A 24,250-nucleotide genomic window follows, 5' to 3' on the forward strand; every position below is an offset into this window, starting at 1 on the left:
TGAGTCCAACACGTTCAAGTACTGAGTCACAGTATTCGTTTTTATTGTACCTGTTTCAACTTCTAAATATAACCGTAAAATCTAAAAAATTGCCAAAATGCAAAGTACAGTTTACTTAACATAGCTAAGTTAGTGCACAGTACTTAGAATAACCTCATTTTCTTTTATTATATATAATAATTATAATATATATATATATATATATATATATTCTAAGTACCTTGCACTCACAATTAACAAGTTGCTCTGACTTAGCTACCTTAAGTAAATTGTACAACTAAATTACGATGAAAGCAAAAGCTGAAAGCAAACACTGAAAGTAATAAAATCTAAACTGAAACTAAACTTTTTTTTTATGTAATAAAAGTAAAAATGTTAAAATTTCATAAAATCAAAGTAATAAAATTACAAAATTATTTTATTTTTCCATTATAAGTATTTTAAAATACATTTTTGTTTCTGCTGGTTTACAGAGCAGGTTTATTCATTTATTTATTTATAATGTTTATTTTCAGCTTACTTTGTGTTTCAGTTCTTAACTATTAGTATAATTTGGGAGGCGATTTAAGAGGAAGTTTAAAAAGTTTATAACAGTACAATCATGAATCACTATTATTATATTGTAGCAGTATATTATTATTATTATTGTTATTATTTTAAGCCCATAAGTGACTAAGACTAAACCTAAAAGATATGTTTTACATGTTTTTTTTTTCAAGTTTTTGTCTGAAGTCTAGTTTTTGTTTCCAATCCAGTTACTATTTTTCCCCACACCTAGTGTTTTGTATTAGTTAAAATTAAAATCATGTTGCCAACCACAGCACAGACTCATAAATGATTTGCATTAACGAGTAAAGAGCACAGTAGACCTCAGTGTTTCACATACAAGTCTGTGACTCTCACATTATCTGAAATGAGAGTCACACAAGCGGATAACAGAGGAAAAACAGAAGAAGCATTTGAACCTGTTCTACCCTTTGGCATTGAGTAAAAGCCACTAAAGACTCTGCTGTTGGCAGAGAGATAAAGTGTGCTTGCTAAGGAGTGAAAGCATAAGTGAAATATTCCACTACAAGGAAAATAAGTGTTGAATCGTCAATGGGTGCCTGATTTTTGTGTTTTTCTTTACATAAATACATTTGCATCGTCTTCTGATGCAGAGAAAATTCAAATTAATTAAACCGTCTTCCATGTGGAAGGGCACCCTGACCCCTGCTTAATTTATTCTCAGTACTCAAATGTGGTTTCAAACATGTGTTTCTTAATTGTTCTTTCTTTTTTGTTCAGCTGGTTTCTGGGATGTTTTTCTTCTCATTCTTTCAGTTTAGTTGTCATCATTTGACATTTCTTAGGTTTAGTTTAGTTTTTATACAAACCCTCAGAGTTAAGTAGACATCCTTACCAAACACATGCATCAACACTCCCTCAGGCTGGGTGTTCTTGACAAAACAAAAACTGCATTTATATTTTATTTTAGTTAGCTTTATTACATTTCATGTGTTTTAGTGTTATACTTACCTATAGTAGACTTAATAATGACACAAACTCACTGCGGTTTCACCACTTTATTCGTGTCAACACCAACCTCATACATAAGATAATAAAGCCTCAAGAATCAGGCTGTCATACATTCCCATTTTAAACTGCATCAATCATCAAGACATTCACTTCAAAAAAAGAGACAGAGCATATTATGCCATATATTTACCAAATATAAATATTACATTTATAATGATTGCCCTTACGTGACTTAGCAAATTTTTAAAAAGATGTCAGCTTCAACAATAAATGGATACATTTACCCAACTCATCAGGAAGAAAGTAGTAAAAAACAAAAAAATAACAAAACTTAGACCAAACTTTTTAAAATGAAATCAATAACAGGATAAAGACAGAGAGCCAAACAATCGTATGAAAAGAGAATGAGCAGGAGTGTGTGTGTGTGGTGTGTTGTATATGCAGAAACGGAGTGTGAGTCACCAGCAGGACAAACTAACAATATGTCCCTCCACCCGGGTCCTGACCATCCACCTACCACACTGAATGCTGATGAGCTCGTTGCCACGACAACAGGTCAGCCTCAGAGGCCGCGAGGTTATTTGGGGAGTGGGGTGATGTGGCAGGAGTGCGTTTGTGTGTTTGGGGTGACGCGGGGTTACAGCTCTGGATTTAAAAGAAAAAAAAAGTGGGGGTGGTCTAGGTGGGGATGGGGTGGCGGTGTGCAGTTGCACTTTTTGTGCAGGCTCAAACATGCAGCTGCTACACGGTCGCACTCAGATGTTTTTCTTTTAATCGGAACGACATCTTTGTGTTGTTGTTGTTTTAGTCCAACTCACTATTTTCCATTAGAGCTGGTCTTTCTGTGAACCCCACTCCTGGGACAGATGTTCTGTTTTCAAATAATTCTGATCATTTTAGGTCAGCTTTGCGTTTCATCCACAGGAAAAACAAAACAGAACACGGGAACATTAAAATTAAATACTAGTCCCTTTGTTTTAAAGTTATAAGCAGTAATTGGGGGCTTCTTTCCTTTCTGTGTGTGTTGCTAACATAAGGCCATTACTTCCAGCGACCCAGAACCTGATATCCAAATATTTTTCATTCAGTTTCATGATTAACTTATACAAGGAAGTACAGAGGTCCACCATAAGGACTTTAAGAATTATTTTTTTATGTAACCCTCTGCTGATTGTCAAAGAAAATGGTTCTGCTGAAACAAACAGGCACATGTTTACTCCAGTTTTTACATGCGTAGCCCCTCTAACAGATTTACAGCTGACTGTAAGGTCCGGACAGAGAGGTGGTTCAGACTTTCAGCTGTGTTCACCCCTTGGCTCTGCCCCTGTGTACAGTATGAAAACCATTAGCAGAACCTTCAAATTTGCTTAAGTTGAGTAATCCGCTGATTCACTATTTAAATCTTTCTTAATGCCCAAAGCTTTACAAATAAATTTGTACTTAAACTACACTGCTGCATAAATGCATCACTGACATTAATCCAGACCTGCTTGGCTCGAACTCGAGTTTTAGGAGCCTTCAAGATTATAGTCTGTGCCGTACAAAGATTTAAATAAGACACAAACAATTACCTAGAAGAAAAGGGAGCACGTTTACAGATTTGAAGCCATGTTTAATACTGCAATCTGATGTTCTAATGCTACGGTCTATCTACAAAATAATATGAGGTGATCAAAATCAGCATAACATTAAAAAAGAGTCAAAAGATGTCCTCTGTTGATTAAAAAAAAAAGAAAAAGTGGGGCAACGGGTGTTACATAAGGGTCACCACACAGTGGAAGGCCAACTTTAACCGGGATTATTTGCTAATGGAGTGAAGCAGTGAGTGGATTAGCGTGAACACATGATTATCTGACGTGTCACATGACCAAAAAACTATTAACTGGAGTTACCAGACATCGTTAATATTGAGGATTCAAACACAAAACGCACAATAAGGCTCACTTAAAGTAGTCTGCTACATCCCGGCTGGATGCAATCAATGTGGAACAGGAGCTACTGTCAGGTTAGCACACCAAACATCTGCCCAGATCTCAGAATACATGACAGCGCACATTTGTCGGATTATTTTTTTTTGTACATCTTGTGGTGTTGTGGCAAATCATCCTGATCATTGCAATCTGCCCACCTCTGTCAGCGTGTCAAAGTTTAAGTGGTTTTATCTGTATTTTGTCCGCTTGACTTCATTCTCCAAAAAGAAGTGAAGGCAGAGAGGAAGATGATGATGACATAGGTGTCTGTGGGAGAACTGAGACAGAAATGAGCAATTACCCAGCCATACTGACACTTATCGGGCCGCCTTCCTGTGGGTAGATTTTTCAGTATCCACTGTGCTGCCACTGGAGAGCTCAATGGGACAAATTCTGTTTTTGCATCCACCACAATCTGTGGGGAAAAAAAGCACTCTGACGCAGCAGCTCTAAACTGTTTTAAACTAAGTGACAGCACAGCGAGCTTCATATTGTTTAAGAGTTTAAATAGATTCTGAGTAGGGCAGCCTATTAATCAAGAATAATCTTGAAAGGAATGGGTGCGAGGAAAATAAGATGACGAAGACGACAAAGAAGAAACAGCTGATGAAGACGCAGCAATCTCTTAGCGAGGCTAAGCTTCTACCACATTCATGGCACGCTGTTAAAACCCCTCTTCCCAGCCCCCAGAGGCGACTCTACGTCTGATGTAGTCGCCTCTTTGGTGACATAAACACTAATCCCTTATTATGGGATGTAGGCTGCTGCACCCCGAAGCCCCATTTTTTTTTTTTTTTTTTATTCCCGTATCACAGCACTCCAAATGGAGCAGATTACTGTAATCTGTGAACACTGGAGCAGACAGATTAGATTAAGCTCAACATAAAATACAGGGAAAAAGGTTAAAAAAAAAAACTCTAGTTCACTGGTTAAACACACCTAAGAGTGCGTGGACAAACACACACACCTTCACACACACACATATTTTTGGTCATCTGTAGACACCAAAAGCCGGTGCCGAATGTAAAACGTCAAGTCTTCTGGCAGATTACTTCATCAAGAATTGTCACAGGAAAGTTGGGAAAAAACCAAAAAAACCCCCCCAAAAAAATAGAATACCAGTAAAGTCTGTAAAGCCATTCTTTAGAAGCAGTTTCCTGTAGTGTTTGTCTTGTTTAAGTGCAAATGCATCTCCCTCTTTACACATTTGGATGTGTTTTTAATTGCCGTCTGCTTGGCGGCTGCAGCCGTTTGTTAGGTTATTGTGGCAGGTAACTAACCACATATGACACAAGCTAAAGGAACAACTGACCGAATTAGCAGTTTAGCTCATGCAGTTGTTTTGCAGCACTGAATCATGCTAAAGGTGCTTATTGTACCCACTGTAGCGTTTGGTATATGAGTGTGTATGAGAGAAAGAGAGAGAGAGAGAGAGAGAGAGAGGGAACAGTACTCCAGCCAAGGCTCCACTCCTTATTCTGCTCTCATCCAGTGCGTTTCCTCTTCAGCGATTCCAGCTGGAGCAGTGAGAAGGCGTAAACACACTGAATAAACTGCTTTTATATACACATGACAATTACACAACAGCTGCGATACAGCAAGCCTTACCTCATTCTCAACCATCTTCAACCTGCCCAGTGCATCCTTGGCAGCGTCCTATATAAGGAGAATTAGAAAAAAGTTTTCACACTAAAATACACACACGCAAACACACACACGCACGCACGCACGCACAGAAATGCCTGTCCATACCCTGACCCTGCACTCACCCGGTTTCCTTGGCTGGAGTATTTTTTCACAGACTCAGAAAGTCCTTGAACGAAGCGTTGCAGCACGTTTTCATATTCTGCACATGTGGTGAAGGAAAAAGTGAGTTACATGATTTGTTATCATCATCATCTTAAACAGAATGAATTTTTTGTGAGAAAACAGAAAGAAGTGATGGGGAAACGGTTCATCCCCACCTGGGATTTAGGCTCAGTTTTTGCCATCATACTGATTTTTAGATTTTTTTTCAAATCCCATATTGAGAAATAGTTATGCTGCATTTGTTATTTATGCATTCTTTGTTGTTGTTTTTTTTAACATTGCATAGTATTTTGTTCATAAGCTTTTCTGTGAGCAGTGAGTCTGTTCTTCAGCTACAACTGCAAGCCAGTAAGGAAGCACTGCCACCTATGTACTCTTGAGTTGGACAGTTACACGGAGACGTCTCGTTACTCAAAGCTAATTCTCTTTTCGTCTTCAGCCAGTGAGTCCTGTGTTTGCTTTCCTCAGTAGATTTAGAACAAATAAACCAGTAACCATAAAACAGCTCGTTTCTGCCTGTGCTTTGGGTAAAGTTGCACGCAAGGGCAACTCATGGCCCCTCGATGCAGCAGCCTCCACCACAGGATCTGTGGAGTGGCAGCACAATCACACAGATAAAGAGACTGACACAGCAGCAACAAGGACAGCAAAGCCCACAACTAACCAACTAACCGACCAACCAACCACTCTGAGGGACACTGCCAAATGCAGGTAGAGTTTCTCTGAGATGCAGAGATAGTGACAGCAGCAGGAAACCTTTAATAATCCTTAATAATAAAACAACTTTTACTTTCTCCGCAGAGGGGGATCCTCAATTTATGACTCGAGTGCCAATTTGACGCATCTATCAGACTGAATTACTGCAAAAATTAAAGCTGCCACAAAACCTGCCTGACAAAAAAGAAGCTGCAGAGATGTTGTTGCATCCATAACCCGACGTTCATCACTGTAATAATTTAAAAGTTAGATCAATGCGTTTTTTTGACAAAATATTTTTTTGTGCACAGGGCTCTGCTCAGATTCAGCCAAATGCTGCAAAACTGATCCGACTTCACAGTGCAAACGAATAATGAAACGCAAGGCAAACAAATGGGACAGTCTAACCTAAAGGAGATTTTCAGTTATTAAATAGTTTGTGAATGCAAAGACTCACAAACAAGCAGCAACTGAATCTGAATCTAATATCTAATATTGTGGTATACAGAGTAGAAATGACAAAAACTGTTCCATTTAGCTGAAACAATTCTAGGCTGTAGTGGCGGTCCCTATTCCCCATCATGGCTGTGATGGACTTGTGATGGAGCTGTGTGCTGCTATCAGCCAATACTTTGAGGACCTGGACTGCTCTACATAGATGCTGTTGACAAAAGACTTTCCTGTCTCGGTCAAGTTGTTCCAAAACTGAGTGACGCTAAGATTTTAGGGAGGGGTAAAAGCACACGTTCAAAAGTAAGAGATGTATGTGTGTGTGTGTGTGTTACCTGTGAGCATGGCAGGAGAGGCTCCTTCCAGCTGTGCTTTCTGCCACTGCAGTCGGTGTGTGACCTCTTTGTGCTGATGGATGAGGTCAGACGGGGGTTCCCGTTTGTTCTTTCTGTACTCTGTAATCTGAGAGACAAGCGTAATGAGTGACGAGACCTTGGCGCCTTCGGGCCATTGTAAGCATCAGTGAAGTGCACGTTGTGGGTCGACTCGGGCCGCATGAACACGCAGTACTACCTTCCTCTCCAGCCGCTCCTTGTCGTAGTTGAGGAGGCTGAAGCTGTGGAGTTTGTACTGTGGAGGGGAGCTGCTGGAGTGACCGCTCCTGCTGCTCGCCTCGTGTTTCGGTTTAGACCGAGGAGATGCAGGCTGATCCGAGCTGCTCCTGCCATTTCCTTCATGTCTCGGTTTGGACCGAGGAGATGGAGCCTAAACAAGCAGACCAGAGCATTTCTTAGATTTCTTTGGCAACCAACTCACTTTCACCCAGGTTTATGAAAATCAGGTTATTTGACTTGTGCATTGCTAGTTTTTGTAATGCCTACCTTTATTTACCCGTAATCTGACTAGCAGGCTGGTTTACACTCAAAACAAACAAGTTTGCAGTCCAAACACATCTAAAAGGTACTGGCCGCACTTAATGTGAGTGAAAAGCCTGCTGTCTGCTACGATGTGAGCAATGCTTTTTGCTTCTTCTGGCTACTGACAGTGGGAAAGACTAAAAGCTGGTACAGCTACTGGACTGACGATTTGCTTTCCAGCACGCTCAGAGTATTTAAATTCAAATCTTTGTCACTATTCTGTTTCAACTTTGTTTGTAATTGTTCGTGAAATAGATTGCAGTTTAAACCATGGGTAAGGACATGTGTAGATGCAAAACATCAATAAATAAGCATCATTTATTTAAAACTGCTTTTCACAGACAAGTGGTCGTAAGGCAGTGTACACAAATAACATCGAATAAACATTAATTGTCCTAAAAAATAATTAAAAAAACGATACAGAATGAATTAAAATCAGTAAAAAAGCCTGGCTGACTTAAAAAAAAAGTGTTTTAACTGGTTCTTCAAAGAGTCCACAGAGTCAGCTAAATGTAATTGTAGTGTTGTAAAGCCCTGATGCCACCAACTGAAAAGCTCTGTCCCTCCTAGTCTTCAAACTATATGCAGAAAAACCAGCAGATCCTCAGCTTGTGACCGAAGACTACAAGCATCAGTAAGAGACCCAAACACGAAGAAGAAAAGGAAAAAATAAATAAATCAAGATGCCTAAAGCCGAGAGCTTGAGTGAGTTTTAAAGCAACGCTGTTTGTCATTTCTATTTAAACGCAGCACATATTTTACAAAAAGCACACGAATGTATTAACACTCAAGTCAGGCCTCATTGAATCATCGCAGCAGAAGATGACACAATGAGCTAATGTAATTACAACAGTGCCAGTCGCACCTCAAACAACCTGGTTGAAAAAATTACGCAAGTAAAACAACTAATAACAAAAAGCAATAATTTGAGGAAAGTACATGCTTCTCATTTGTTTTCCTTCTTTTGTGGAGCCATGTTTAATAAACTACTTCCATCACAGCCATTTTTTTCCTATTTTGTGCTTTTCAAATATATTTCTTGCATTTCCACTCCATATATCTGCTGCATTTATGTGATCATGCGTCCTGGCTCCTGTAATTCTACCCTGGCAGCTCTATGACTTGAACTGCATAGAACTGTCTATATTTTGAAAGAATCCAATTTCCTGCTGTTTTTTCCATGTGAGAAAGTAAAACTATGGAAAATTTCCCCACCTGATTCTTTTGAAACTGTCTGAAATTCATGTGTGAAAACCGTTTCACAGAAAGCAGCGAAACACGACAATTGTTCAAATAAAGATATCGCTGTAGTCTCCATTTTTCCTGAAAGGCTTTCACGGTGTTTCCACTCATTGACTAAACATTATGCAGCAGTATGCATTTAAGAGTTTGCCAATTTCTCCTGTGCCAAACAACCACTAGCACTTGAGTTCATAAAGTAATTGCGTGAAGAATAAAGAGAACTTGTGAAGACAGTAAAATCTTGTACCTACAAAATCACTGCGTGAAGTGGGATGTTATTGGTAGATCACCAGTTTTAAAATAGATGTGGTTTCAGACACTATTTGATCAGCCACCAAACACTTTGTTTATACTGACTGACTTCACACTTCTGCTCTGACACATATGAACATCCAGTTTGTGAGGCAGCACTTTGGCTCAGTGTTTTGCACAGTTTACATCACACATGGAAGTCTTGTGTACGTCCCTGCTTGAGCTGGACGTGTTTTAGTCCAAAGACAAAGGCGGGTCAGTTTAACTAATAACCCTACTCACCCGTTCTTTTTGTTTCTCTGGAGGCGTGGAGACTGGTTCGAGAGTCAGCCACTTCTCCTTCACTGGATGCAACTCGACGCCTGACAGAGGCTCTCTGATCTTCACCCTCACCTCCAGCTTGCCTCCTGTAGTTTTACGTCCATCCATCACCTACAAAAAACATAAACGCGTGCAGTTAAACCTCCTATGAACACGTGTGGGTGCTCGTACGCGTAATCAACACTCACCTCTAAGATCTCTCTGATTTCACAGTGATTTTCTAGACCTTCTAGCTTCAGCTGAGCAGTTCCCACTACTTTGTCATTCTTAAACAGGCCTCTGTAAACACAGCAGAGAATACAATTTACAGAAGCTACAACAAGGGAAAAAACACAAACAAAACACACCGATATGGAAGCATATTCTCTTTTTTTCTACTGAAGCTGCTGCGTTTTACCCCTTGTGGATGATTTCAAACTTGATTCCCTTGGATTGTATGACTCGTTTAAAGGCCCTGTGGCCGCGGTTGATGTTGAGTCTGAATGTCTCTTTAAACTCTGGACTGCTGGTGTTCTTTACTGTGTTGGTTTTGTCCCTCTGAGCCTCCTCCTACACACACACAGAATTCATTAACGCACATATGTAAATACACGGATTGAATCGTCCGCAGCGAGTGAATGTGAAAGATTCTCACCGCGCTGGGGAAAGGAAACTCAAATTTTACACTGGCATCAAGATCATTAGCAGAGACACCTGTGGGGAGAGAGAAGCTAGGTGTCAGTGCACAGCGATCTGACAGATTACTGCCTGGTAATTTCAAAGATGGGGATGACTTCAATACCAGAGGGAGCTGGGAGGTTGATGCCTCGGGTGATGTACAGTATCAGGTCATTGAGTGTCAGGTTGGGGTTGATCCTGCGGAGCAAAAAAACAATAACAAACAAACAAACATAAAAAACACCATTCAGAAACAGCTTCAAAAGTGACAGTCAGCATCAGTCAGCATCACGGAGAGGCAAACAATTAACTGATGAATGAGTCACCGCCACAGTCGCTTAGCTGTTAGCTCCGTATGACACTGGAGCAGAAGCAGAGTGAGTCACAATGAGTCACTCTGAGTCATCCATCACTCCAGTCAGGAAAAGCACTACCTTTAATGTTCAATCATTTGCTTTCAAAATTAAACAGCTCATGCACGAGTACAAAATGAAATATAAAGGACAAGCCTCATAGAGTCAAAACATCTTGATTATAACGTTTTAAAAAATACACAATAAAAGTGACAGTTTGATGAACCACGGCTTAATTGACTGACTGACAGATTTTCCTTTTTCAGCAGGCACTGACATAATGCCATAAGATGAGTAACAAAAAGTTATACAGACGATTAGTAGTCTTTATCATAGGCGTCCTCCGGATGGATGAATTACATTAATTAACAACATGTTGGTCATTATACTGCAGGCTGACTTGTATAAGGTTTTTAAGGCAGATGTATTTGTCATTTGTCAAATACATCAGCCTTAAAAATGAATAAAAACATGGCTTAAATCAACCATTTAAAAAAACAAAAAATATAATCTAACTAATCTAATCCAACTACACAGTTGGTTTTTTCTTTTCTAATTTTGATAACGCTGTTGAAGTGACTTGATCTCCAGTCAAGCCATGTAAAATGTTACTAAGATATAAACTGAGCTGAAAATTTGATAGTTAAATAAGGATAATGTTGACAGAGTGCAGCAGAACTTGGCAACACTATGACTAGAAGAAAAATCAGGTAAGGTTTGGCCAGAGGAGACCACGAAAGATTTATGGAAATCCTTCTGGACCAAAGCGGTGGACCAACAGACAAACTGAGTGACTTGCGATGGTGTTTATTATGAATGAATCTGTATTCTGAGTGTTTGCTACTGACTTGATAGAGTTGAAGGTTCTCTCCTCGGTGCGGCACTTGGGGACTGGATGACCCTTTGTGTAGGCGCTCTTTAGAATCTCTATGTACTTCATGGTCTCCTCAAGTAACTTCTCAGACCTGGGTGAGAGACAGAGTCATGATTTTTAGATCTGTGTGACAAAACAATATTTTTCTTTTAGTTTGATTTTGTCATTTTTATGCATTTTCGTGTCTACACATCTACACACATCTTGGTCTCGCCTGGTACTGAAATACAACAAGTTTAATAACTGCACAGCTGAACACCTCTATTTCCTGAGGCAAACACATATATCACTGCATTTGAAAATCCGCGATTACAAAACACTCTGTGCATCATCTGTAAAAACACATACTAATTTTCTAGGACATGACAAGATTTTTCAGACCATGCCAGAAAAACGAGGAAGCGGGACAAACCCTCTGAAGATGAGAAAAAGGTTTAAAGTACAACTTCAAAGGTTAAATGTTGAAATATTTGAAAAAAAATATTTGAAGAAAACTACAAATATTATAAAGAGGTACACCATATATAAAGATAGCTAAAATCACTGTGTGCATGCTGACAATATAATTAAGAACTACAGAAGTTCTCAGTTAGATTCATTACATACATTCATTAAAATGAAGAAAAACTACATTAATCTGAGTCATAATACCATTTCTCTGGATTTCAGATTTTTATTGAGACTGAATAACAAATTTTGTGAAAAGGGGAATTTATACTTAATGTAATCACAACCAGCTCTGTTCTAGAAGTTGGTGTTGATGCCTTTGAGGTAAACAGTGATCTTTTTAATGTTAAGCTCCAACATGACTGCAAAAAAAATCCCACAGTTATAAAACTGAAACAAAAAAAGTTTCTTACTTTAAAGCCTCGGCCACATTTCCCGTGTTTGTGAATTGCTGGGAGAGGCCCAGACATTTCTGTTCATGGAGAGAGAACAAAAGAGGGCGTGTTGTGTGTGTGAGAGAACATACTGTAGGCGAGGACAACAAAATAAAGAACAACTGTTATTTGTCTGTTTAAGAATCGCAATCACAAAATGCATGAACATTTCGTAACTAATAACCGTAACTAACACATGACATTAACATCAGTATGTAAGGTGGACATCAAGAAGGTGCTTTTTCAGATAAAATGTAGCATAAAGATGAGGGAAAGGTGCATCTTAACCTCGTACTGCTTTTTCAAGTGATCCATGAGGTTATGGTACTGCTCACTCGTGGTACGAGAAGAAGGAGAGGTACGGGAACGAGCCAGGGTGTAGTCCTCCTCACTGACTGGAAGACTGGGAATCTGTTGTAAAGGAGAAATAGAAACAAACAAATAATAATAAAGACAATTAGAAAGTTACCAGGACCAATTCAAATACAAATGTAACTGATTTAATACAAATATTCTGTTATGAGTTACAACACAGCTTTGAAAACCCCATGTCCAACTTGGATCGAACTCTAATCAGCTGTTACTTCGTTTCCTGTCTGTCTGTTTTTACACTTGTGTGACAAACAAACAGAAGCACAAGCATAATATTCTTGGTTAACACATGAGGGGACACACTGAGAAATAAATAAATGAGTTATATGCAGAGAAGTTAAATAAAAGTGAGGCAAAATGAATCAAAATCTTAGGGGACAACTGGCACAGATATGAAATATGAATAGTGTAATGATGCTGAAAATATGCGCGCGCGCACACACACATGCGCGCACACACACACAGAAGGTGAGACCAGGTGTTTTGATTTCACCCTGTGTTTCCTTCCTATCATCTTCTATTTCCGTCACATTGTGTTAACACACCTCACACATTCAGCTCCTGCTGCCGTGACAACCTGCACAGCAAACACACACACACACACACACACACACACACACACACACACACACACACAAACACGTCGCATATGTCCAACTCGTTTAATATATTTTAGCATAATACAACCAGTCTGTGTATTATTTCAGGTTTTTAGTAAATTTTTCCTGTTTACTTGTAGCTGAGGTATGCACAGTGACACGCCCAGTGGACATGCCAAACTAAAAAGGGAAGCGCACTTGCAAGCTAACCATCCAGCAAACACAGTGCACACAAAGCCAACTTTAACAGAGGTGTGAGACAGAGTTTCTTCATCAAGTGTTAAGACAGGCCTGTGTTTCCATTCACTGTGAGATAATTGGTGTTTTTAAAGAATATAAGTGTGCAGTATTTTTTTCCCCAGCAGAGACATGGAACCACAAGCTGGGTATGGAGGCAAAATGTTGGCGAGCTGAAAAGAGGCATGTAACTGCAGGCAAAAGCTGACTTTTCAAGCTATGTGATTAGTGTGTGCCTAGTCAAGTTCATGCCAGAAGGTTATGCTGTATAGTACAGGTAAACCACATGATCAAACAATTTTTAAAATTAAAAAAGAATCAATTAAAAAATATTTTTTCCCCCAATGCTGCCACTATTCTGTCACATCCCAGCCAGTAAAATGAACTATGAGAGCCTTTTCCAAATAAATGTAAATATGCCATTTATTGTGAGTGTCCATCATATTCAAGCTTATGAAACAGGTTGTTATGAGTCATCTGCTTGTTGTAAAACTAATCAGAACGGCTGTGCAGCTTTTTGTGTTGACTAGTTGAGAGTTTCAGTGAGGTTTGATGAGGTTATGTGGTATATGCAGGTTACATGACCATCAAAGCCTGACAAACTACAGATGTCTCACCATCGACATGACTCTTATTTCCCAGTGTGGCTCTTAGTGAAACTGAATTTGACACCCTTGCTCAAGATTATCCTGAGTATTACCCATCCACCTCCTATTCAGGGTCGTGGGGGTGCTGGAACCTATCCTAGCTACCACAGGGCAAGCGGTGATTACTAATATATAGAAAATGTATTTATAACCTTGGTGATGTCAACCGGTAGGCCAGACTTTGCAGCAGTGATCATGGCGTCCAGACCTTTGGCATGTCTGAGGTGCTGTGCTGCTCCTGTCATGTCCTACAAATGCGGCAACAGGCGCAATGAAATGAAATCAATGAAAAATACAACAAACGTTTGGAATTCCAATAACATCACAGGCAGCTGTGCTAAAAACATCTGCATAACTGTAAAGATGGTACTGTATGCATCTAAAACAAAAAAGAAAATAACTGGGAAGTCAAAAGATTACCTTCATATTTTTGGAGCGCAGTGCCGCACGCATGAAAGCTTGTCGCCTTAGTAACAGGAAATCCAATTGCTGCTGGGCTACAAGGATAATTAAGAGAAAAATAAGCAAAACTTACTGTATGCCACGTTCACACCATTAGAAAAAGTTTATTTCAGCTTATCTGTGACTCACTTCTTGACCACACATTGTTTATGTCACATATTGGGTTGAACAGTGTGTGGTGCTGAATCAGATACAGGTCTGATTCTCTTCGCACTGCAAACTCAGTCTGAACAGTAAAAAGTGATTCATCACTTGCTTGAAATAAGTGTCATTTTTACATGCTGAACTTTTTGGATGAAATTTGTTTTACTGAAGCCATTTGCATCACTATCCACTCCTGGCTCCAACTTAATACACCTCTGTAAAGGCTTAGCAGCCACTGCAGTACAAAAAACCAAAAGTGAAGTGTTGTCTCTCTTTAGCCTCGTCTTCTTTGTCCAGTCACAAGTTTGCTGACTTCTACTGCACACAGACAAAAGTGTAAACACTGACTCAGGTGTCCTCCATGTTTACTGCTCTGCAACAGCAAAATTAGTGCCATCGTCTTCTTTTGCACATGCAGGTAAGTTCAAGACTGAGACCAGGTCACAATGAAATCTGATATTGGTCAGTCACTTTTTTCATATAGTGCCTTTTGTGAGAGCGAGAACGGTGAGCATAAATGGGTCATAAGCCTTGCAGTATGACAACACTTCAGTGTTGTGTAACTCAAACATCACGCATAACACATACACATGCCCCTCTTACACACACCCACATTTGAAACTCACCTTTAGCTCCCAGTTTCGGAGTTGAGGAGCCTGCAGGAGCCTGAGGAGCTGGAGACTTTGCTTTCTGGACAGGCGGACGCACCACAGCCTGCAGAGGTTAGGATCAATAGCAAATGAAATGAACACAAGAACAGATTTCAAGGTCACAACATACAGCTTAACACATCTGTGAGTTTGATTTATAACATATTTTAACAAATGATGTGTGAATAAACTGATTTACCTCAAAGCATTTGTGTAAATTATTACTGCTATTAATAAACTTGTTAACAAGCCCAAAAATGATGCAATAGGCAGAAGGTGCAGTTGAGAAAACAATGACTGAATAATCTGCCATAGAAGTTGCAGAAGCTATTATGAGAGACAATAAAGCATTCTTTTTTTGGGCTTGGTGCAAAAACAATCAAATTTCTTGGCTGCAAAAACCACTATTTGGCCATTTGGCAGTCCCTGAATTTGTTTTTTTCCCCCCATTCTTCTTTTTACCTTGGCAGCTTCTTCGTGCCCATCCTCTTCCTCATCTTCTGCGTCTGCATCCTGGTTTGCTATTTTCATTGCTGTTTCCAGGACACCCATGAAGTTCTGCTGACCACCCTCTGTGCCCTGAAGCGGTGGACAGCCTGGAGCAAATAACAAAAATCACACACACACACACACACACACACACACCCATGAAGAAGCCTTACACATCAACTCTGAGCAAAATCTCAAGACACACATGAACTCAAAACTTACCTGGTGGCACGGGTAGATCAGATAAGTTAACAGGTCGGCCAGCTTTGTGAGCTTTGATGGCGTCCTGATATTGCTGTTAAGAGTGAACATTAAGTAATTAATATTACTCAGGTTTTGCAAGACCTATAATATATATATATATATATATATTTTTTTTTTGAAATCTAACATATAAAAGCACACAAACCATTTCCATTCCAATCCAAGCACAAAACCGTGGAATTAGTTTTTAAAAAAAAGAAGCTGTAATAGCTAAAAATGTTTTAATATCTTGTTTCTTTTAGTTTCACTGAGCATAGAGTTTATTTGGAAAAAACAAGCAAACACATGTGCCACAATATTTGTGTTGTGTACCTTCATAATGCGCTGATGCATACGGGCCTTGCGATCGTCCCCTTTGCTCTTAGCTCCCTCTGCTGCTGACTTGTATATGTCCAACCTCTGCTGCAGGGCTTCAGCCAAACTTTTGGGAGCAGGCAGGTCTTCAGAAGGCACAAACAGACAGAAAGGTACATTATTATTTTAACATGACTTTTTTATTTAAAATCACTTCATCATACTTTTTGGTTAAAGTGAAGGACTGGGACTCCTGGAATCTTACCCGCAGTGGCCACCTGGGTGGGCGCAGGAGCAGCAGGAGCAGCAGGAGCAGCAGGGGGATCAGGTTTAGAAGAAGATTGAGGAGGCGCACTTTGCTCTGTTATTACGTCTCCTGCAGACGGTGGAGAAGTGGACACAGGTTAGGATTGTAACTAATTATGGAGTACACATTAAACCCTGTTTGAACATGATTATCAAATCCAAGACAGTTTTTTGGTACAATGTAGAGGCCGTGGCATAGAAGTTTCTGGACCAAAGAATATACGATAGAACTTAATCCAAAGACTTGATGATGTAACTCTTGCTCTCAACTATTACAGTGAAACAGATTTTTTTAATATACAGTCCTTAATCATCCGTGTTGTTTTTATTGTTTTTGTTGTGAATTAGTCTCTGAAACTCTTTTACATCTCCATTACTTGTAAAGCACTTTGCACCTGAATAAATATAAAAATGTTTTAAATGATGCTTGTGTGATTGGCGCTAATGTTCTTACAGTTTCTCAATTTTTACTATGCCTCAACAAGACCAGCCAAATAACAAGCAACATCTGAGTGAGACTCTGGCACATGTGCAGAAACAAATATGTGACATGAACATAAATAACATAACTCAGTTAAGTGGAGATGACGTGTGTTAGTGTGGAGCTTATAAACTGGATGTTTTTTTAAGCTAAATTATTTTTTTTTAAATGGGCCTTTATTTAATTTTATTAAAGGAAACTGTTAGCACTATAGTGAGTGCATGAATGAGCATTTAAAACTAAAATTCTCCAGGTAAAGTTTTCCTTTAACCACTGACCAGGTGGAGGAGGCAGAGAGCTCAGGTCTACTGGTTCGCCCCGGTCCAGTGCCTCCAGTATCAAATCGAGGTTCTGCATAAATCAAGAGCAGCGTTGTTAAAACAAACTATGAAAAATCCTCACACTACAACCACACACACACACTCTTACTCCAACGACCTGGCTGACATCAGCTGTGTTACCTTGGCAGTGAGGTAGTGCTGTTTGGCCTGGTCAATGTTGCCGCTCTGTTTGGCGTGTATGGCAGCCACCTTATAATCCCTCTGTCTGGTCAACACTGCCTGTTTTGCCTCTGCGTGAAGAAGACATAGTCATGTGAGGGTGAAAAAAAACATATAAAACTAAACTAAATAACTAGTTGGTCTAGCATTACAGTAACATTTAGTTAGCAGACACGCTACTTGTCAGAGCAGCATAAATTATAATGTATGTTGTCAGTTAAGCGTCCATCGATCTCTTTAACCGCTTATCAAAATAAGGGTCATGGAAGAGCTAAAACCTATCCCAGCTGCTACAGGACTGAGAGGTAGAGTGGTGCACTCTGGGCATCACAGGGCTAACTCGAAGAGATAGACAACACACTGTCATCCACACCTACAGCCAGTTTAGAGTCACTCATTAACCGAGCATGTACTGTATGTCTGACAGTGGGAGCAAGGAGACAAAAGCAGTACATGCAAACTGCACGCAGAAAAGCCACTGACCAGGGGATCTGAGCCAAGAACCTTTTTGCTGTGAGATAACATTGTGAGGCATTTCTTAAAAAGGTGTCGTCAATTTACAGAAGCCAGCGAAAATGTATTGTCTGATCAGAAGTGAAAAAAATCCCACATGTATTTTAATCTTAATAAAGGAAATAAAGCTTCTCTCAAACTGAAACAGAAGTAAAGATCTGCAGAAGGGAAGAAAAACAACGCAAATCAATCAATTAATCTTTTATGAAATGTTGTTTAGTGCAATTATTTAAATGACCAAATATTTTTCAATTCTTTTGAGTATGGATGCTAATCTGATTAACCTGCACTATGACCATGTATTTACTTTTATATTCTTCTAATAAACAGTTTAATTCACATAATGTGTTTACCTGAGTGATGAGCATCAGGCTGGCTGGGTGTGAGGGGAGAGATGGCAGGTGTTTCTGGAGTCATGGCAGCAGCTGGCTTTTGGGGAGGGATCAAACGCGCTGGCTTAGTGTTCAGAGGTGTCGGGTCAGCTTCCCTCAGAGGTTTCTGATTGGTGGGAGGGGGAGGGACCAGCACAGGCTTGGGCACCTCTCGTTCTTTAACCACTTCAGGCTGGGCTGGGGCATCCGACTTTCCACCAAGAGCAACAGGTGGAGGCATCTCTTCTTCATTGACTGGTTTTCCTTTCTTGGCAGATGTTAGCATGGACTGTAGAGTCTAAGGTGGAAGAAAAAAACCCCATAAACATAAAGTTTGATCTGAGCAGTAAATTAAAACTTGAAGACTCTAAATAAAGACAAAAGTATGTACACAAGGCTTCACATCGTATAAGATGCGTTTCTGCCCGTTTGCTTTACCTTCAGCCCGCGTTCATATCTTCGAACTTTGCTAGTCTCGCCTGCAGCCTTGGCGTTGGAAATGGCGGTCTGATACATTTCAGTGCGCTCGAGGAGCCGTGACTCCAACCCAGTTGCACCACTGGGAGCAGCAGGAGGTGAGGTGTGTGAGGCGACACTAGTTTTAGGAGCTGTTGGTGTAGCGGCAGGTGGAGTTGGAGCAGGAGTATGCTCCTCATCATCCTCCAAAACATCATTCAGTTCTGCCTATGTGCAGAAAAGAAAAGGTCAGTTAACTGTTTAGTCCCTGAAATGCTTATGTTTGTGTCTGTTTGTGTCCATTACCAACAGATCTTCATCATCCAAATCATCGTCCCCCATGTCATCATCATCTATATCTTTCATACACAGAGCTGCCATTCGCTCAATTTCAGCCATGGGAACAGGAGCTGAACAGAAGAGGCAAACATATGAACATAATGTCAACTGCTCTTTGTGATATAAGGAAAAGGTCAGTTTAAAAATTAGCACATGAATGAGAAAGAAAGAGGGTTTAATGTGCCAGAAGTGTTTCATCCTCACCTCTCCCATCACCTTTCTTCCCTTGTGCTCTTCCTTCCTTACTTCCTCCCATCAGATTGAGTAACTCTGCCTCCAGCTCATCATCATTTCCCTCATCATCCATGCCGCCATCCGGAGACAGGTCAAGGAGCAGCCCCATCTGTGACACAGACAGACAGATAGGAGGAGCGGCTTCAGAGTCCTGCCTGTTTACAGTTATCAGACAGGGAGGGTAATTACCTGTTTGGCTCGGGCCGCCCCTTGACCCCGAGGAGGTGGGTTGCGACTGCGACTCATTGACTTTTAATACCTAAAAGTGAACGCACAAACAGGATGACAGTAAATTACCCCAAAAGGGAAACTAATAGATATAGAATAAAGTTAAAACAAATACAACTCTGACTCCTTGGAGTAAAATATACAAAAATAATGATTGACTCAAGAGTTACTTAGTACACCTGAGTCGGTACACTTCACTATCGCCCTCAAGGGCAATGTGGCGTAATAAATCAAACAAGTTCTATGATCTAATATGCAGTTAGCTTCTATATTTATGTCAGCTAACAGCTAGACCCACAGCTTCACACAGGCTGTTTACCTGCTTAGATTAACGGAGTTAAACGTTAGCGTTACAGCCGCACGGGTTGACGGTTGAAATCGGATCCAGGTGAGAAACAGCAGACCAAATTTACGGCGACAGATATATTTCTGCCTTCTTTTCGAGTTCCTAAAACAAGATTCGCAGGCAGTGGAATTTACTTCCTATATTGCGTCTCCAATAGCAACGCGCATTGCACTTTACGGCTAGACCAGAGCCGTTGAATGGAGAGTCACGTCATCACGTGATTCATGCAGGGCAAATCGATCCCGGAAGTGCTTAGGGAGTGTGATTGCAGAGCGAAAAAGTGTTTTTGTGTTTTTTGTTGTTGTTGTTTTTTTTTGTTTGTTTGTTTTTGTAATTAGGCATCAAGAAATGCATCACGATGTAATAGTGTGTATACCTCGGTGAGGTACATGCATTAAAATCTTTGTATATTTATTTATAACTCTGAACTGGAAGCCTCATTTGCGTACTCAGCATATTTTAAAACTGTTGAATTGTTGTTCATGTGTTGTTTAACATAGCATGCTAATCAGAAAGAGTCTAAACCAAATATATTACTATATGTTGATGGAACAAAATAAATATTTAAAAGTTAATTATTTCCTACCTGCCAGGTTTTCTTCGTTGTCCTTTCAGAATTTATCATAAATTCATGTTATTTAAGAAAAGGTTGTGAAGGATGACATTATAACGATTCACTGCACTAGCATGAGCGTCAGTCTGCTTTCTTTGTAAATACATAGCACACTTGATAATAATAATAATAATATACTGCTATTTGTTCTTTTGTATGACATAGGCAGAAACCTACTCTGTTGTGTATGTAAAAACAATCTGCTACTAAATTAGAACACATCAATACTGGGAAGGTTACATTAAAACAAGTTACTGTGTATCATGTATCCCTGTGTACATCCTTGTATACAGTCTCCACTGTGGTGTGTTGTGCTACTCACTCAGAGATCAGATTATAAATTACATCTACAGTCATCCCAGTGGCATCCTACCATCTTTCTTATTGCTGCTTACAAGTATTTCTTTTTTCAAGCTAATGTTTAAAGATGAATATGTGATTATTCATTCATGTATTTTGGTAATAACTCTTAATTCTTATCATTGTAGTTTTTACGGCTATATTTGTATAACTTTATCTAACTTGTTATCTTTATGTACGTCAGAGCTGATTCACTGATGGAGGAGATTTGTGGAACAAGAGAAGAGTAACACCAGCAGCAAACTGTCTACCACGGATAGAGGTGAATCACTTTAACCTGAGAAATTAGATAGGGAGAAACATGGCATCAAAGAACCAGTGATATTATTGTAATGCTCCTCTAACCTCAAAGTGCCTATCAACAGCCAAAATGGGAAGCATATGAGCCAATCAGAGAAGAGCTTTCGGACAGTTTGAGCTGTGTGTTGGTATACATGTACTCAGTATTGTTTCTCTTGCATCCATGAGGTGAATTAGCATGATGTTTGCTCAATACTTTGTGGAAGGAGCTAGATGTTAACCACGTTGGTGCTCTGGCTAAAACTGTAAATGAAGCCATACTGTTATCAAACTGTGCTCATACAAAGTGAGTAACAATGTTGTGGTCATTATCCAACATAATAACTCAGGAGCAAAAGGACAAATGGATGTGTACTTGACAAGGACACCTGACAAAAAAGCTCACCCCACTTCACTCTTCTGATATTTCAAATTATTATTTGCATCAGGACATCTCATTATTTTTAATTAGGAAGTATTATTAAAGTGAATGAAATGTTACAACTGAAAAAATAATAATTAGGAAATATTTCAAATCAAATATGTTCTCAGATTGTTGTTACTCTGTCCATCTCTTTTTGCTCAATAGAACCAGACATGCAACATCCCCGACAAACATCCTGATGAGAGTTGGGTGGATTTTACTCAAGGACAGCTGGATCAGCTCAGCTCAGCTGAAGATAAACCACACGTCTGTGACCAGCGTTGGAAAAGCTTCAGTCATTTATGCAATTTTAATATTCATCTGTATAGCCTGAGTGAAGAAAAACACGACTCTTGTGATGAGTGAAAAGAGTTTAACCCAGTCAACAAATCTGAAGACACGGCATACCCACACAAGAGAGAAACCCTGCATCTGTCAGTGTGGGAGGCTTTCAGTGACCCATTAAATTTATGACATAATAAGAATTCCTGTCGACGTTGTCCCCGAAGCTACATCAGCATTTCCACAAGGACCACAATCTGAAAATTTCAGAAGCATATCTGAAGTCTATGAAGTAATAAAAAAGCACTTTGTAAGAATGCTCAGTAGTTCTGATTCACTTTTTCTAATGATAGCATTCAACTCAGGTGGAGCTATGGATTTAAAAAAAATAAAAATAACTACTACTCTGTGGAATGCTGCCCCTCACAAAATGGTATGGTCACATCAGTGGAGCTGTGGGCAGAAATTACAGGAGGATAAGCAGGTTCTGATCTTATTTTACTCTCATAAGTGCATCACTGACAATGTAATAATATTAAATGAATATTAAATTAAGCAGTACTTCCACAAACAAAGGAAAAAAAGTTTACTCCCTACTTTACTTGTACAGTTTCATCACCTGTGAGCCCAACATCAAAAGAGTTTTTTGTTCCTTCATCTAGAGATATTAAACTTTTATGTCAAATCTATCGAGTAGTTCTTAGTAGTATATATTATTAAATGTTATCTTTAAGCACAAACTAGTAACTGCTTTGTTCATCTGTATTTTTGCAACCATCTATTGGTCAATTAGATTTCCTGCAAACCAATTCATATTTTAGAGAAAATCACATATAAGCATTGGTTTAATGTTCAGATGATCAGATTTATTTTGAAATTAGTAGCCAAATCAGGTCGGTGATTTAGAATTTTCAGTCAGGTGCATATTTTTAGGATATTGGAAAAAATTTGGAATACCCGGAGAAAAATCCAAAAGAACATAGAGAGAACATTCAAACTCCTCACGGGAAGAAAAAGGATATTAAGAGTGCAGCAGATTGATGAGCAAAAGAGCAGGAAAGGTGAAGAAGAGGTGAGCTTCCAAAATACAAGACGGAAGTGACAGTTAAAAAACAGTAAAAGGGACCATTATGGCACAATGGAAGTAGAAGCTCTGAGACGAAGGCCAGTACTGGCCTTTGTCTCAGAGCTTCTACTTTAAACTGACTTTAAAAACTGAACTAAACATTTTTACTTTTTTTCTTAAGGTTTTACTCCTGTTGCTTAAAAAAAATAATTGTGAGACTTTAAGCTTTAGGAAGAAAGTGTTTGACATTTAGTATTCAGTTTACTATAAAATATATAAATTAAATTTTAAAAGGTGCTATTATTGTGCTGTTATTTGTTAGATTGAAAGTCCAGTGTTTTAAGATTCTGGGAACACCCCTGCTAACAAAAGCCCTTTACTTCAGGCCTTATTTGAATCCAGATGGATAAGTTATATTTAATAAATACTTTACTTCAATACAACTTTTGTGAAATGGTGAAAGTGCCACGAAACTTTTTTTGTACCAGGCTGGAAACATCTGCGGGTCTTTGAGAACTGAGTTGCTTTTGAAATCAGCTTCAAGTGTTGACGAAACACGTCCATCACTGACGTAAAACGTAAGCACGCGGTCGGTGCATCAGGTGGGTGGATGTATGTCCCCGTGGGAAGAAAAAGTCAGCTGAAAAAAGTCGTCAGTTTGTCACAGGAGTTATTTAATCCCCATATTTTTATTGCTTGATGTAAGCAGACACATTTAATCGGTGCTCCGATTATCTGTACGTTTTCTCATTGAGTAAGCAAAGTTTACGTTTGTTAGCTAGCTAATACATTTGTATCGAGAAAAATGGCTTTAACAGTTAGCTGACTTCTTTTGCATAACCTTAAGTTAGCTGGCTTATCAGCTGACATATCTTTGATATTTTCACTTCTTTACCTTTCTTGTAGGAGGAGATGGCGAAAGGCAAAACGAAGATCAACAGCAGTGGTACATAATTATAAGATTAATTATGGTTTAAATAAGTTGATTTTGAAAAAAGTTACGAATTTGATTTCAGTCCATTTAAAGGAGTGTGTTGTGCTGTGTCCTGTGACTCCTGTCTTGTGCCAGAGAGTGATTACCAGTATTTAAACTGTTGTAAATGACTTGTTGGCCTATAATCTACCAAACATATCTCAACATATCTCTGATGAATGATTAAAAAAGTCATTTTTATCCCGTAAGAACATTTCTGCCACAAAGTAGATATTGCAATCAGTTTTTGGCAAAGTGACTTTTATATATCCTTTATTTATAGACAAAACTCTCATTGACATAAATTTTTTTTCAAGAGATTTCTGGCTAAGAGGGAAGCAGGAAATATAACATCATCTATAAAGATATTTTATGTGGAGT

The 24,250-nt window shown here is 39.2% G+C and overlaps 1 protein-coding gene and 1 long non-coding RNA gene across 2 annotated transcripts; one reads left to right on the forward strand and one right to left on the reverse strand.

The window, feature by feature from the left end:
• Window positions 1-1,564: 1,564 nt before the first annotated feature.
• On the reverse strand, window positions 1,565-20,019 carry cc2d1a (coiled-coil and C2 domain containing 1A). The gene is made up of 28 exons (XM_063476717.1): window positions 19,846-20,019; window positions 19,488-19,557; window positions 19,269-19,407; window positions 19,032-19,135; window positions 18,708-18,953; window positions 18,252-18,567; window positions 17,347-17,456; window positions 17,164-17,236; window positions 16,364-16,474; window positions 16,117-16,244; window positions 15,763-15,835; window positions 15,514-15,647; window positions 15,028-15,115; window positions 14,216-14,292; window positions 13,948-14,043; window positions 12,229-12,351; window positions 11,920-11,978; window positions 11,034-11,150; window positions 9,957-10,030; window positions 9,810-9,868; window positions 9,573-9,724; window positions 9,364-9,454; window positions 9,137-9,286; window positions 7,017-7,208; window positions 6,779-6,905; window positions 5,258-5,334; window positions 5,097-5,144; window positions 1,565-5,005 (listed from the first exon to the last, which is right to left on the reverse strand). The coding sequence occupies exons 2-28, from the start codon at window positions 19,542-19,544 to the stop codon at window positions 4,973-4,975; spliced, it is 3,054 nt and encodes a 1,017-aa protein (XP_063332787.1). The 5' UTR covers window positions 19,545-19,557; window positions 19,846-20,019; the 3' UTR covers window positions 1,565-4,972.
• Window positions 20,020-20,113: 94 nt separating this feature from the next.
• Window positions 20,114-22,108, forward strand: LOC134628709 (uncharacterized). The gene is made up of 3 exons (XR_010094004.1): window positions 20,114-20,257; window positions 21,030-21,107; window positions 21,714-22,108. It is a non-coding gene; the product is annotated as an uncharacterized LOC134628709 (long non-coding RNA).
• The last annotated feature ends 2,142 nt before the right edge of the window (window positions 22,109-24,250 follow it).

The sequence above is a fragment of the Pelmatolapia mariae genome, linkage group LG6 (genome assembly GCF_036321145.2).
Source record: "Pelmatolapia mariae isolate MD_Pm_ZW linkage group LG6, Pm_UMD_F_2, whole genome shotgun sequence".
Classification (NCBI taxonomy): Eukaryota; Metazoa; Chordata; class Actinopteri; order Cichliformes; family Cichlidae; genus Pelmatolapia; species Pelmatolapia mariae.